The sequence below is a fragment of the Cherax quadricarinatus genome, chromosome 4 (genome assembly GCF_038502225.1).
Source record: "Cherax quadricarinatus isolate ZL_2023a chromosome 4, ASM3850222v1, whole genome shotgun sequence".
NCBI classification, from domain to species: Eukaryota; Metazoa; Arthropoda; class Malacostraca; order Decapoda; family Parastacidae; genus Cherax; species Cherax quadricarinatus.
The window spans coordinates 12,816,738-12,833,282 of record NC_091295.1 but is presented as its reverse complement, the minus strand read 5'-3'; the positions used below and the strand labels follow the sequence as shown (position 1 = coordinate 12,833,282).

Here is a 16,545-nt window from a genome sequence, read left to right as displayed (position 1 = left end):
TTTGTTTGTGATCTGTTTTGTTTTTATAGGACAATGTTTGTTGTATAGTCTAAGTAATTTGTTAAGAAAGATGTCTGTCCAGTCATCAATACCATTGGCCTTGGAGAATTCTGTAGGCCAATCAACAGTCTCTAGGTCAGCTGTGAACTTCCTTACTGAGGCCTCGTCATGGAGTCTAAATGAGACTTTGTTGTATTCGAGTGGTGGTTTACTAATGTTTGTCAGGAGGAAGGTAGGGTAGTGGTCTGTAGTGCTATCTGTGATTATCCCTGGAGTTAATCAGCTTCGATCAAGGGAAGGGGATGCCAGGTCTAGTTCCTTGGATCAAGAGCTCGTCACCGACACTACGGAAACTGCCTTGAGAGTTAAAAATACACAAGTTAGTCATGTACCTTCTTATATTAATAATTAATATGATAGTCTTCTTCATTTTGGAAGTTATGCTACAAGTTAACATAATATTAGTGTAACTGTAACGTTCATATTGAACAAAAAAAATACGTATTCACATGAGAAAATTCACTGATCTAGCAGGAGAGTATTTGTTTATAACAAATAGCGGATATGAGTTGAATTTGTTCACCGTAGTCAAATAATATTACAGTAGGAGCAACATCCCGTTTTCTGTGAGACCGCCGCGGCTGAGTCTGAACAATATTTTAGTTACTCGCCTCAGGCCAAGGTGCACGAGCTGTGAAGGATTACATCTCTATATTATGAGATTTATGAATAAAAGTCTTGAAATATGTTAAACTACAGGATATATCACTAATTAGATGGTGTAATATTTTGTCACTGAGTATTCGAGGAATATTGTTAAACTGAAGAAGAAAAAGAGAGTGGTATATGAGCGTGGTGGTTGGCCTCCCTGCACAGCTCACTGACAGGTGTGGCTACACTGCTCTAACACCAGTCAGTTCCCTGTGAGGCCTTGTGTTGTGAGGTTGGTCACGCTACTTGTGGTTTTGCTCGTAAACTTTTCTTCGAAATGCCTTGTTCGGCGATTACACTGTCCTTAGCGACGATATGTGCCGTTGTCTCGGTAGCTCTGCTGGCTATCGCCTTCGGTACAGATAACTGGCAGTACATTAAAGTAGACCGCATCGATATCGAGGTGAGGCAGCGGCGTCCTACATAGTTCACCTGTGACCACCTCTAATATATCTACCTTACCTGCTTGTATATATGACCTACTTTTGTATTGTTAGTTTGATTTTGTACAATACTATAGCGTTAAACCATGTTTATCAGGTTATTTTTTTTATTCTGTGCTGTTTAAAATTTGACCTAAGCTGTACCTATAACTCCGCTTACTCAGGTTATATGACCAGGATGTCTTGTATGACGGTATTCACCGGGAAGAGTATATCACTACACACTGAATGTCCTATAATCCCTGTTTTAGGGATTTGTTATAGAGGTGACCCTCAGTTTTGACTTGCAGTTGATAGGCCTTAACTAGCAAGTTCGTGTAAAGAATAATGGTTCATCAGTGAAATATTATATAGCTGAGTTACATATGGCTAAGCTATATCATCTGCACTTCAATAATCAACATTAAGATTTCGGATCAGTAAATTTTCTCTTGGGCACTATGGTAGTATATTCCCCAAAATTCATCAAACATGTTTGGTCGAAATTGATTAAGTATTCATATTTCACTTGCACTCTTTACTAATGACAGTCACTGTTGTAACAATACGGTCAATATGGAGTTTAGCCCCCGGGTTCGAACGCGTGATGTTACTTTGTAAAATACAAGCATGTTATCTACATTCCATCAACATTTCATTTCCTATGAAAAATTTTAATCGTTGAGAATGTGGTGCAGGGCGGTGCAGGGCTCTTAAAACAAATGAAGTTGGATCCAACCATATTATAACCCTTTTCCCAGGCAGGAGTTGTATGGTCCGTACAGGTTCTTCATTTCATCAACATGGTAATAATATAAGATTATCAAAGTGTACACTAGTTATTCCTTTTTTTTTTTTAATTGTCTAGTTCTTCGGCCTGTCCCTGTACAGTTCGTGTGTTACCATACACAATTCGGATTACCTTGGTACCGTCCAGTAATTTTAAATGCCGTGTATTTATAGTAATGTTTTAAATCATTTTAAAACTTTCCTAATACTCCAGTACATGACCTTAACATTTCCAGGTGAGGAAGTGTATAAAATCGGAACTTCATCATGCAAGAGGCGCGTCCATGGCAAAAAATTTCCGTATCTTCCACACTTCCTGTTTCTGTGGAAGATGAAATGCGAGGTTCTTGCGAAAGTCAGTTTGCACAAACAGATGTACGTAGCGTTATAAACACTATAAGTACAGAAAACAGTGAAAAATAAGTAATTTAGTTAACGATATTATTATATTCTCGTGAAGCGCTAAACCCTTCCAGGCTGTTCAACTTAATGATTCTGTACCACCTAGAGAAGTGGAGGACTATGACATTAATTCAGAGGTTTAGTTGGGTTCTTAATGTGGAAACGAATTAAATATGACCATTGTAAAAAAAAAAACTGTAGAGAGCAAATCTTCATATATATGTTTTGCTTTAATCAGAACTTTATCAAGGCAAAATGGTATTTCTGTCGTATTATACTGTATAACGCATACATAAATGTATATATTTAATACATAATGCTTGGGCTGGTTTTTATTTGATTAAGGTATTTACTGCCTCGAGGGGAAGTATATTAGGTTATAGTTATGATGGTACTCTGGAAGTTGCCAAGTCACACTAGTCGTGGACGGGAAAAAAAAAAAAAAACCACGAAGTGGAAGTTGCCAAGTCACACTAGTCGTGGACGGGAAAAAAAAAAAAAAACCACGAAGTCCATGTCTGGGTCATGATACCTTGAAGGTTATGGAGTGTGTGATGAATGGTTTTGAAAACCGACAAGTTGAAGAATTGAGACACTTATGCAACACATGGGAATCTTTATTGAAGAAACGTTTCGCCACACAGTGGCTTCATCAGTCCAATACAAAGTAGAAATGGGTAAGGAGAGTAGAAGTATGAGGTAATCAGTCCCTCAACCTGGATTCGATGTGTTCAGTCCATCACTCTTGTAGTAAGTGCAGCATAGGGCCAGAGAGGTGGCTTATATACTGCGGTGAGATGAGTTGAAGCAGGAGGAGGCGGGATCTTAGTGGGACCTGCCACTAATGTAAGTAGGTCATCGTCCAAAGGTTTGGGCAAGCGTTGAAGTCTATGTACCAAGATTCCATGATGTTGCAGTGTCTGACAGATGTGATGAATGGTTTTGAAAACCGGACTGATGAAGCCACTGTGTGGCGAAACGTTTCTTCAATAAAGATTCCCATGTGTTGCATAAGTGTCTCAATTCTTCAACTTGTCGGTTTTCAAAACCATTCATCACATCTGTCAGACACTGCAACATCATGGAATCTTGGTACAAAGACTTCAACGCTTGCCCAAACCTTTGGACGATGACCTACTTACATTAGTGGCAGGTCCCACTAAGATCCCGCCTCCTCCTGCTTCAACTCATCTCACCGCAGTATATAAGCCACCTCTCTGGCCCTATGCTGCACTTACTACAAGAGTGATGGACTGAACACATCGAATCCAGGTTGAGGGACTGATTACCTCATACTTCTACTCTCCTTACCCATTTCTACTTTGTATTGGACTGATGAAGCCACTGTGTGGCGAAACGTTTCTTCAATAAAGATTCCCATGTGTTGCATAAGTGTCTCAATTCTTCGTTATGGAGTGTGTTGTTGCCTCCCACCACAACCACCACTAGCCATGCTGGCGCCCACCACAGCCACCACTAGCCATGCTGGCGCCCACCACAGCCACCACTAGCCATGCTGGCGCCCACCACAGCCACCACTAGCCATGCTGGCGCCCACCACAGCCACCACTAGCCATGCTGGCGCCCACCACAACCACCACTAGCCATGCTGGCGCCCACCACAACCACCACTAGCCATGCTGGCGCCCACCACAACCACCACTAGCCATGCTGGCGCCCACCACAACCACCACTAGCCATGCTGGCGCCCACCACACCACTACATACCAGACCACTAAAAAACGCCAGCAATAATCGGGACTTTGGAGTCCAGTCCCTGGACCAATTATGTACCTCTGTAATCTTTTGACTACCGCCCACAGGATGGGTATGGGGTGCATAATAAACATATTAAACTAACTAATCGGGGCCAAGAAGGTAATTTGAGCGAGGCTTCAGGAAGTGATCCAAACGCTGGATGTTTAAGATGCCCGGGAGGGGGATGGTGTTCTGCTACTTTGCCTCTTAAAACTTATAAAATACCTTACTTTGTAATAAGGTTTTAAGTGTTATTTATGGGCACGTAGTGTTCTCTAGTTTTCCTATGTATTTAGTGAGATAAATGGTGATAGCGGAGATGATAGCACCCACAGTCAGGCTCTGCCTCCGCCTTCTAGGTGGTGGTGATCTGTTCAGCCAGGCTGTTGGGACTTGCAGCTCCACATAAGCACCACAGCCCGGTTTACCAAGAACTGTTTGGATGAACTTGTCAGTTTCCCCGCACAGACAGGAAGTGTGTTGGTAATTCCTTTGTAAGTGAAGGGATAGTAGTGTTTCTTCTTGAACCTTTTATACTTAGCGAGTTCTGGATTATGTAATTATTGAAACCCATCTTTGTAATGGGTAGCTTCAAGGACTTGGAGCTACCCAGTACAAAGATGGGTCCATGGCACGGTTTGATCTAAGGGCACGGTAGCTCCAAAGACTTGGAGCTACCGTGCCCTTAAATCAAACCTGATTCTTTGATTCCTTAGGCACTGTATGATCTCTTTGGGCTTAGCATTTTCCTATAAATATAATTACTTTTTATTAGAGATTTTTCAGTCTGTTGTGCCTCCCACTCTCGTAAGAAGTGATTGTGGTGTGCAAATTTAGAATCAGTCTCTCTCTAATATTTCCCAGGTATAAATTGTCATACTTTTACGCCTAGATTCTAGGGAATATATATTGCTTAGGGAAAAGGCCCCTTATCAAATAAGCCTTTGGCATTTTGGCGGGGGCGCTGCAAGCAGCAACTGCTTGCATGTGGTAACAGTGGTATTTACTAACACACATGAGATGGTAACCATTTATCCTAAGAAAGATACAAAGGGTTAATATGTATGTTAAGAGTCGCTCCTTTGCACGAATACCGTAGTTTTGACAGTAAATAATTTGAATCAGAATTTGATTATTGTACTTTTGTACAAATCACCCGATACAAAATTCCCAGCGGTTCTAAGACCAGTTCATGAAAACGAGACATTGCCTTAAAAACCTTACAAACACGACTCCAAACATAATCTTGCTTGATTTTAATTTGAGGTACTTGCAATGAAATAATGTAACAATACTGTACTAGCAGAGGCAGTTCTAGGAGGAAGCACTGATGAGCAATCATATAAGAACGAATTATCAAGACCCACAAATTCGCCTTAAGCCAGCAACTAGCAGTGACGACCAGACATAATAAAATAACCTTAACCTTATTTTCACTAATGATGGTATGGGACGGAACTTAATGGTGTCAAACACATTAAAATCGGACCACAATGTACTTGAAGTTCAGCAGTCTACATACATACCAGTCGTAAGACGGCCACCACACCATAAGGATATAGTCAACTAATTCGGTTTCAGCAACAAACACATTAATTGGGAAATAAATTATAGCCTCTCAGAAATAAGGTCGGAAGATAGTAAGAGTAAAGTTCATTTAAAACTAATTCCTCGAGAAAATAAGTTCAGTGGCACTACAAATGTGCTTGAAACTCATGTCGTTAAGGAAAAAGATAAAGATGCTAGAAAGTAAGATAGGGACGCTCACTCGACAAGCAGAGACGACGACTTGGACTGTCTGAAAGAACGATAAGCACTGGTTAGAAAAAAAGAAAACTCAAATAAAACTGAATGAGAGAGCAAGAGCGAACGAAAGGAAGAAAGCGAGAGCCAACAAGCAGAGAGATCATTGAAATGAAAAGTAATCCAAAATATTTTTTTCTAAATGCAAAAAAGCGAAGGCAAGAAAAATGTATTTTGGTGACCAAAAACTAAGCGAAATTCAGTGCGAATTTGCTTTCAAGGAGCCGTTGCTGTATAGCCCTTGTGGCTTAGCGCTTCTTTTTTTATTATAATAATCAAGGAGCCGTTAATCAGAGTAAAGATTGACAGTTAAATGAAGGCATAATGGCGCTCCAACCTCTGCCAACATCTCAACGTTTCTAACATGACCCTAGTCCTGCTTTCCTTTGAAGATGCCCTTGATAGCATCTCCATGCTCTCTGTTCCTGACTCGTGGAACTCCATAGTTATCAAACACTACAAAAAAAAAAAAAATGCCGTAAATATTTAATGGAGACAGTCTGGTCACAGGTACAGGGTTTGTCCCACAGCCATGACAAACCACGAATTCCACAAAAGTGGCAACAAAGCAATCACAAATGATTATAGACCGATCAATCGTCAACATATTTGAAAGATTTCTAAATCTAGATTACTAAACATCTGTCATCACAACATTTGTGTATCCCAGGGCAGCACGGAGCTACTCTCTCCTTTCGCATATGCTGGACCCTTACATGGTCTTGAATATACTAGAAAAAATGCTCGTCCCAGTTCTTTTTCATTCTTATATCTGACATTAAACACATTAACCATAGCACTGTATCATCTCCAAGCTTGCATAAACTAGGTCTTCTAATAGGCCACAGAAAATATGATTTTCAGTGAGGACAAATTTCAGATAGTCCACCAAGGGAAAAAATGAAGAAATAAAAATATGAACAGAGTACAAAAGTCAGATCACTCAGTAGAGCGGAAATGTAAGTGACTTCGGAGTAATAACATCGGAAGTTCTAAAGTTCAAGGATCACAATAATATTACTGTCACAGTCGCAAGGAAAATGATAGGCTGAATAATAATAACTTAAAAAAAGAGATGTCCTGCAAATGATATTCTTTAAGTTACTTGTACTCTCTAGACTGGAATATTACTGTACATTAACAGCCCCCGTATAAATTCAATCAAGCATCTGAATATTAGGACCGCCCGACATCCCTGGAACCCAGACAAGAGGTACATTGTGATTTATACCTGGAATATTCTGGAGGGAATGATTGTAAATCTACATTTTAAAATTGATTTCTACGAGAACAAGAGGCTATACAGATGGTGCAAATAGCCTCAAGAACAAGCAGGAAGGTAGGGAGTGGCTAGTAATAATTAATCAAAAGATAAGTGGGAAGAGCCCAAGACTCAACACACACACACATTCATGGTAGGATAAATTGCAAATCTCGAGAATGGACATAATTTTCACTGCTTGTTAACACCTGTACTGGGAATGCCTGTATTTCCCATACACTCGGACTACCAAGTTGAACAGTGAAGCAGCCCGCCATGCATGTTGTCTCCCCGCGTAATTTCGGGGGCACCGCTCATGCGGGCCTGGTTCAAGCCTCCTGGTTGATAGCCTGATCAGTCAAGCTGTTGGTTGTAGCAGCACGTAGTTCAAAGTAGGCAACACAACCAGCCTAACAAAAAACGTTCTTAATGACTTACCAGTTCCCTGTTGAAGACAGCTTGGGGGGAGGGGGTTGGTAATTTATGCATGCATGCATACATACATGCATGCACATACATGCACACGCGCGCGCGCGCACACACATACATATACACATATATACATGTGTATATGTATGTGTATATTTCGCCTGCTCTTGCGAATTCCTTGCATTGTTAAAATCTCTAGTAAGGCTGATGCATGCAGGGGATGAGATGAAAAGCTGTAAGCCTTCTCCCTGAAAGCTGGCTGCCTTGGATCAAAGTCTAGCGCAAGCTGGACTTCAAGGTATTGGTCCAGTGTGGTGAGTTTGGTATAGCACTGGGTACCTTGTTCCAAGGTTCGTAGGTTCGAGTCTCCTTCAGCCAGAGATCAGTGTTTGTTTATATACATACATATACACATATATACATACATATACACATACATACATATACACATACATACATATACACATACCTATACACATACATACATATACACATACATATACACATACATATACGCATACATACATATACACATACATGCATATACACATATATACATACACATATATATACACACACATATACACTCACACACACACACACACACACACACACACACACACACACACACACACACACACACACACACACACACACAGGACTTCAAAGAGACCTGGACAGACTGGACACCTGGTCCAGCAAATGGCTTCTCGAATTTAATCCTGCCAAATGCAAAGTCATGAAGATAGGGGAAGGGCACAGAAGACCACAGACAGAGTATAGGCTAGGTGGCCAAAGACTGCAAACCTCACTCAAGGAGAAAGATCTTGGGGTGAGTATAACACCGAGCATGTCTCCGGAAGCACACATCAATCAGATAACTGCTGCAGCATATGGGCGCCTGGCAAACCTGAGAACAGCATTCCGACACCTTAGTAAGGAATCATTCAAGACACTGTACACCGTGTATGTCAGGCCCATACTGGAGTATGCAGCACCTGTTTGGAACCCGCACTTGATAAAGCACGTCAAGAAACTAGAGAAAGTACAAAGGTTTGCAACAAGGTTAGTTCCAGAGCTAAGGGGAATGTCCTATGAAGAAAGATTAAGGGAAATCGGCCTGACGACACTGGAGGACAGGAGGGTCAGGGGAGACATGATAACGACTTATAAAATACTGCGTGGAATAGACAAGGTGGACAAGGACAGGATGTTCCAGGGAGGGGACACAGAAACAAGAGGCCACAATTGGAAGTTGAAGACACAAATGAGTCAGAGAGATAGTAGGAAGTATTTCTTCAGTCATAGAGTTGTAAGGCAGTGGAATAGCCTAGAAAATGACGTAGTGGAGGCAGGAACCATACACAGTTTTAAGACGAGGTTTGATAAAGCTCATGGAGCGGGGAGAGAGAGGGTCTAGTAGCAACCGGTGAAGAGGCGGGGCCAGGAGCTAGGACTCGACCCCTGCAACCACAAATAGGTGAGTACAAATAGGTGAGTACACACACACACACACACACACACACACACACACACACACACACACACACACACACACACACACACACACACATTCATTTGACCTCACAAGCACAGTTGACCTACATCACAAAGATACATATACACATGATAAAAGTATGATAAAGCTGACAGAGTAGGGAGTGAGTGACAGTAGCGACCAGTGAAGAGGCTGGGCCAAGAGCTTTGAATCGACCCCTGCAACCACAATTAGGCGAGTACACACAGTGTTAGAAGAGGAATATTCAAACAACTTCAGGAAGAAATTAAATATTTTTCCTCGAAGCCTTATCTACTCCGAGACTATAGGTCCCCACAGTTTACGCTAGAGGTACATATCTCGAGAGTTTAAATGGCCAAAATAGTTTCTTTAATACTATGCCGGATTTTATTCCTATAATATTTACTAAAGATTTGGCGTTTTAAAAAATAATTAAACTGTAGTACAGTATAATATGAATTATGAAATAGCGCAAGGTAGTTTTAATAATGACTGGTGAAACTGATCACAGTATTGCTATTGGCTCATTATGGTAGACTTAGACGGGTTAATAAGTTTAAATCATGTAAATGCTCATCAGAGATCCAGATCCCTATTATATCTATCAGAAACATCTCACTCGCGATAATACAACTAAATATAACATTCCTGATTTTAAGCTTAAAAAAAAAAAGTTTCATACCGACTCTGTACCGTGGTTGGATCTTAGTTTATCTATTCTTAAGATATTGAACATTACCCTGGCAAAGCATAACAAATACAAACATATACCTTGTATTTAACGACTACGATAATGCTTCTTTTTTTACTTGAAACGTTAAGAATGAAAACATTTAATCCAAACTCCTTTACAGCCTCAAACACCTGGACTAGTTAACTTTAGGACAGGTACTTTAGCGTTATTCTGATCACGCTTTACCCGTGGGTGTCCACTTCACAAACACTAGCTGGTGTCTGCAGGAATGTCTGCCCTGGGTATGAGGGAGGGACAGAGTTACACATGGCGTGGGTGGGGGAAGGGGCGCAGAACTGTGTTAAGAGGGAGGTACGCTGCGCAGTGAAGGAGAGGAATAAAATATTTAGAGAATAAGAAAGACTTTTAGTGTATTCATTCCGCACAATGCAGGCTCTTTGATGCTGGTGAGGAACTCTTGTTCCAAGAAGTTGGACATGTCCTTTCTTTCCTTGTATCGAACTTGATTGCCAACCATTTCCCAGGCGCTATATAGCCGCTACAGGTCTCACAGTCTACCTGGAGGGTATTCAGAGGATCAACGCCCCCGCGGTCCGGTCCATGACCAGGCCTCCCTGTGGATCAGGCCCTGATCAACGAGGTTGTTACTGCTGGCCGCACGTAGTCCAACGTACGAACCACAGCCTGGCTGATCCCTCTTGAAGAAAACCAGGGGTCTATTGATAATTCCCTTTAGGGCTTCTGATTGCCCCAAAAACACAAGCATAAGAGAAATAACATTGTAAATTCGTGTATTTTTCTGGCTTTTGGGTAGGTTAACCGTAGTGAAGAATATTTTAATATTCAGGTTCACCACATATGGTCTACGGGACATATATAGTGAACGTAACTGCAATAAACATATTGTTATATAAGAACATAGAGAAGAAACACTGCTGAAGGAATATTGACTTATGCTAAGCAAATCTAGCTCATACTCAACCACACCCACATATATACCCGTCCATCCTATATTTAAAGCTAACCAAAGTTCTTGCCCCCAATGACACTACCTGGGAGTTTGTTCCACTTATCCACGATTTTATTGGCAAACCAGTACTTACCTAGTTTACCTGGAGACTTACCATATATACTTTTTAAATCCGAAGTTCTCCAACTTTTTTTTCAAATTCAAATTCAAAGTTTATTCTCTATAAGGATTACAATGCTGAGTTTACAGAATTTGGTTATTGTGTGGTTTACATGTAGTAAAATAATTGATTAGGTACTTTCAACACGTTATTTATATCCCCTTTATGTATTCCTGTTTTCTTTTGTACACTTCAAGCATATCCCCCCAAATTCTGTCTTTCCAGAGTGCAAATTTTGTACCTTCAACCTGTCGTCGTTAAAGGACCCCAATGGAAATAAGTCACTCTGTCTGACTTTTTTGGGTTATCCTAGGTTCTCTACACATATGCTGCTATGTATGATAATTCTATGTAACTGTATTTGTGTATACCTGAATAAACTTACTTACTTACTTACTTACTTAGTCGTAGAAAAGGATTCTGATACACGGGATCAACTTCATCCTTCACTGCATATTTTCCAGCGTATATTTATCCATTGTAATCTTGGGACTTTTGTGATATAAAGCCAAAATTCATGTTAGCATTATTGTAAACACTTGTGCACCGTTGTCTTGGCTTTTAGTTTCTGCGCTACTACAAGGAAAATGATAACCTGAAAAACCAGAATGTTTGAAACAAGAGATGCCGTGCCAGTGATGATACTCTTTAAGTCATCTGTTCTCTGAAGGCTGGAATACTATTGTATACTAACTGCTCCGTGCAAGACATGAGAGATTGCAGGGTTAGTGAATATGTAGAGAATCTTCGCTGCCCGTATAAATTCAAACAAACATTTGAACTACTGGGAACACATAGGCTCTTGAATTGTACTCCTTGGACGCTGGTGCTACGCATCTTAGCATGAACCTGATATACGAGTACATTGGATGTAGTCCTAAAGGATTCTTTAAGGGTCCTGAAGGATACTTATAGATTTGCTAGTTTCGAACACGCTACGAAAGCTGATGTGCTTCTGCAGTGTTATATTCAGTGTCATGTTTATTCATAGATCCTTTTACCCTTCTCGATGTGTGTGGTTTCTTCTCCAAATCTGTATATCAGTGGTCTTTTCCTTTCCCAAATTGCGTCTTTGTCATTCGGATTAACATCCAGCAGGCACTAGTTTGGCCACCACTGCAACTTAAGCCTCCCTGGAGGCCGTCCCTGTCTTCTCCCGTCCACATTTTCAATAGTCTTATATCTGCAAAGACAACTCTTGTTGGAATTTCCAGAAATATTCTGTGCAAACTGCACCTGCTCTTCAAATTTTGTCTTCCCTAATACCGCTCCTTAGTCAAGGACTTCAGCTGCTATCCCTGTCTATCCTGACTTCCGTAATGCCACTCATTTCCTGTCAGGTACTCGTTGATCTAGTGGAAAACGTCCCCATTCCTCCTTGCTCTCCTAGCTTGTGAATCATCACATGTGTTCTTTCATTTTAGGACGATGTGGTTCACTTAACCCTATAATTGCTTTTTTTCTCGGTAATTCGGTAAGTTCATCAGAAAGCTCTTCCATCTCTACGCTTGTTTTAACTGGCGCAGCCCATCTAACTTTTTGTTATACTTGAGAAATTACACGTTCAAAATGTGGCTTTAGCTGCTGAACGCATCCGGTTATCCATTAGTCGTCATTGTGTGTCGTCATTGGTGTAGTGACTTTATATTCTTTGATATTGGCTCTCAGTGGTTCCGCTGCTTCCCTCAGTGCCCATGGTTGTCAGGTTCCATGGCTTTTGCTGTGATCAGTTCCCTCAGTGCCTTCTTCCTCTTATGTAAATAACTTTTAACGTTGGTTGGTATGTACTGGTTCCCATTTTCCCAGTCATTTCTGTCCCGTTTGAATAAATCCCTAAATGTTCTACTTATTTCCTCGCATACTTCTGTTGTTTACCACAGTAGACAACAGAAGTCTTATCAGTAACTTGGGCCTTTATAATTAGTTTTCTTAAGTGAATATGGCAGTTTTGGTTCTGATGTAAGTTTTCCTCTTATATCATTTTCAATTTTTTTCTCACCTTATCTTTAGTCTGTCTGTAGCGTGTTTAGTTTATCGATTATCACTACGTGTGATATACAAACCAAATATTACTACGGGCCTTACGAAAGAGAAGGAAGTAGGGAAGACAGTCTGAGCAAATGTTACTTTAGCATCCGCTGTCCTTTTTAACTTATTATGATTGTGACCAGGCCTACCTGGAGTTCATTACCTTTATAAATTGTGAGTTCATTACCTTTGTAAATTGTGAGTTCATTACCTTTGTAATTGTGAGTTCATTACCTCTGTAACTTGCTCAGCTATCATAATTTTGGAGTCCAGTCCCTGGACCCATTATGTACCTCTGTAATCTTTTGACTACCGCCCACAGGATGGGTGTGGGGTGCATAATAAACATATTAAACTAACTAAAACTGTTGCTACGTGTTTTAGCGGAGAATTCATTATGCAGGATGGTATGAAGTCATTGAAGCAGAGGAACACAGCTGGTTAATATTTTTTTTTACCCAGTCATAGCCCTTTTGTGAATCAGTGTTCGTGTAGAAGTTTTATAGATAATTGTTTTTATGGAAAGATTCCTATTGATTTAGGATCTGTAATTTTGGATTTAGTAAACAATATTTATTCTCGTTTAAAAAATTACGAAAATGTGCTTGGTGTTTCACATTCAGTCAAGTGACTATACCTTTAGGCGTTTGTTTTATTGTAAATGTTATTTGTCACAGTTCGCTTAAGCAGCTTCAGCTAAGCAGACGTGTGTTCAGCTGTGTGTAACCTGGTTGGTTGAAGGAGCGGTCAGCTGTGGAGGCCGTTACCACTACACACAATGGTGTTCACAGTCTGCGCTTCCTTACCCATTTTCCGCTATCTCAAACACCATTATTAAGTACTGATATATTTCTTTCACTAAATGTTTATTTTTTACAATATATTTTTTTTTTTGCTTTCTAGGAACATTATTTTAAATTAAAAATTCGTGATCCTAGTGCAGCGATGTGAAAAGTGGGTTATAGCGTTTATGCACCTGGAGAGAGAGAGAAGTGTAGAGAAGAGAGATTTTGGGAAATGTTGAGTGAGTGCATGGGGAGTTTTGAACCAAGTGTGAGAGTACATGTGGTTGGGGATTTCAATGTTAAAGTGGGTAAAAATGTTGTGGAGGAGTGGTAGGTAAATTTGGAGTGCCAGGGGGTAAATGAAAATGGGGAGCATTAATTGAGCTATGTGTAGAAAGAGGTTCGGTAATAAGTAATACATATTTTATGAAAAAGAGGATAAGTATACAAGGTATGATACAACACGTAATGAAAGTAGTTTGTTAGATTATGTATTGGTGGATAAAAGGTTGATGGGTAGGCTCCAGGATGTACATGTTTATAGAGGGGCAACTGATATATCGGATCATTATTTATTTGTAGCTACAGTTAAAGAGGTAGATGGGACAAGAGGAAAATGACAACAACAAGTAAGAGAGAGGTAAAAGTGTATAAACTAAGGGAGGAGGAAGTTAGGGTGAGATATAAACAACTATTGGCAGAAAGGTGGGCTGGTGCAAGTATGAGATGTGGGACGGGGGGGGGGGGTTGAAGAAGGTTGGAATAGTTTTAAAAATGCAGTATTTGAATGTGGGGCAGAAGTTTGTGGTTATAGGAGGGTGGGTGCAGGAGGAAAGAGGAGTGATTGGTGGAATGATGAAGTAAAAGGGTGTGATAAGAGAAAAAGGTAGCTTATGAGAGGTTCTTGGAAAGCAGAAGTATTAGATGAAGAGCAGAGTACATGGAGAGTAAAAGAAAGGTGGAATGAGTGGTGAGAGAGTGCAAAAGGAGAACAGATGATAGTGTGAGAGGCACTGTCAAGAAATTTTGATGAAAATAAGAAAAAAAAATTGAAGTGAGATAAATTAAGAAAGCCAAAGGAACGAATGGATATGTCAGCTGACAGAGTAGGAGAGTTAGTAGATAGGGAGTTGGAGGTATTGGGTAGATGGCGGGAATATTTTGAGGAACTTTTAAATGTCGATGAAGAAAGGGAGGCGGTAATTTCATGCACTGGCCAGGGAGGTATAGCATCCTTTATGAGTGAAGAAGAGCAGGATTAAGTGTAGGGGAGGTGCTTGAGGCATTACGTAGAATGAAAGGGGGTACAGCAGCTGAAATTGACCGGATCATGACAGAAATGTTAAAAGCAAGGGGGGATATAGTGTTGGAGTAGTTGGTACCTAGGGATTGACAGAGAGCATGTATTGTTCCTTTATATAAAGAAAAAGGGCCAAAAGATATTGTAAAAATTATAGGGGAATAGGTTTACTGAGTATACCAGGAAAAGTGTACGGCAGGGTTATTATTGAAAGAATTAGAGGTAAGACAGAGAGTAGGATTGCAGACGAGCAAGGAGGTTTTAGAGTGGGTAGGGGATGTGTAGATGAAGTGTTTATACTGAAGCATATATGTGAACAGTATTTAGATAAAGGTAGGGAAGTTTTCATTGCATTTATGGATTTAGAAAAGGCATATGATTGAGTAGATAGGAGAGCAATGTGGCAGATGTTGCAAGTATATGGAATAGGTAATAAGTTACTAAATGCTGTAAAGAGTTTTTATGAGCATAGTGAGGCTCAGCTTAGGGTGTGTAGAAGAGAGGGAGATTACTTCTCGGTAAAAATAGGTCTTAGGGATGTGTAATGTCACCATAGTTGTTTAATATATTTATAGATGGGGTTGTAAAAGAGGTAAAAATACTAGGGTGTTGGGGAGAGGGGTGGGATTAAATTATGGGGAATCGAATACAAAATGGGAGTTGACAGTTACTTTTTGCTGATGATACTGTGCTTATGGGAGATTCTAAAGAAAAGTTGCAGAAGTTAGTGGACGAGTTTGGGAGAATGTGTAAAGGTAGAAAGTTGAAAGTGAACATAGATAAGAGTAAGGTGATGAGGGTATCAAATGATTTAGGTAGAGAAAAATTGGAGAGAGGGAGTATGGAAGAAGTGAATATTTTCAGATATTTGGGAGTTGACATGTCAGCGGATGGGTTTATGAAGGATGAGGTTAACCATAGAATTGATGAAGGAAAAAAGGCGAGTGGTGCGTTGAGGTATATGTGGAGACAAAGAACCGTTATCTATGTAGGCAAAGAAGGGAATGTATGAAAGTATAGTGGTAACCACTCTCTTATATGGGTGTGAAGCTTGGGTTGTATATGCTGCAGCGAGGAGGCTATTGGAGGCAGTGGAGATGTCCTGTCTAAGGGCAATATGTGGTGTAAATATTATGCAGAAAATTCGGAGTGTGGAAATTAGGAGAAGGTGTGGAGTTAATAAAAGTATTAGTCAGAGGGTTGAAGAGGGGTTGTTGAGGTGGTTTGGTCATTTAGAGAGAATGGATCAAAATAGGATGACATGGTGAGCATATAAATCTGTAGGGGAAGGAAGACGAGGTAGGGGTCTTCCTCGAAAAGGAGGTTTTGTGGGCCAGGGGCTTGGAATTCAAGCAAGCGTGCATGAGCATGTTAGAAGGGAGCGAATGTAGGTGAATAGTTTTTGGGACATGACGAGCTGTTGGAGTGTGAGCAGGGTAATATTTATTTATGAGATTCAGGGAAACCGGTTATTTTTATATAGCCGGACTTGAGTACTGGAAATTGGAAGTACA

General features: G+C 40.4%; 1 protein-coding gene across 2 annotated transcripts in view; it reads left to right on the top strand.

Annotated features, from left to right (window-relative positions):
* Positions 1-906: 906 nt before the first annotated feature.
* Positions 907-16,545, top strand: part of LOC128684206 (transmembrane protein 114) — a 234,444-nt gene continuing 218,805 nt past the window's right edge. The window contains exon 1 of one of the 2 annotated variants that reach the window (XM_070094466.1): positions 907-1,114. In XM_070094466.1, the coding sequence (XP_069950567.1) occupies positions 989-1,114 (126 nt within the window). In that variant the 5' untranslated portion in view covers positions 907-988. The remainder of the gene's footprint in view (positions 1,115-16,545) is intronic. The other variant, XM_070094457.1, reaches the window with a different exon arrangement.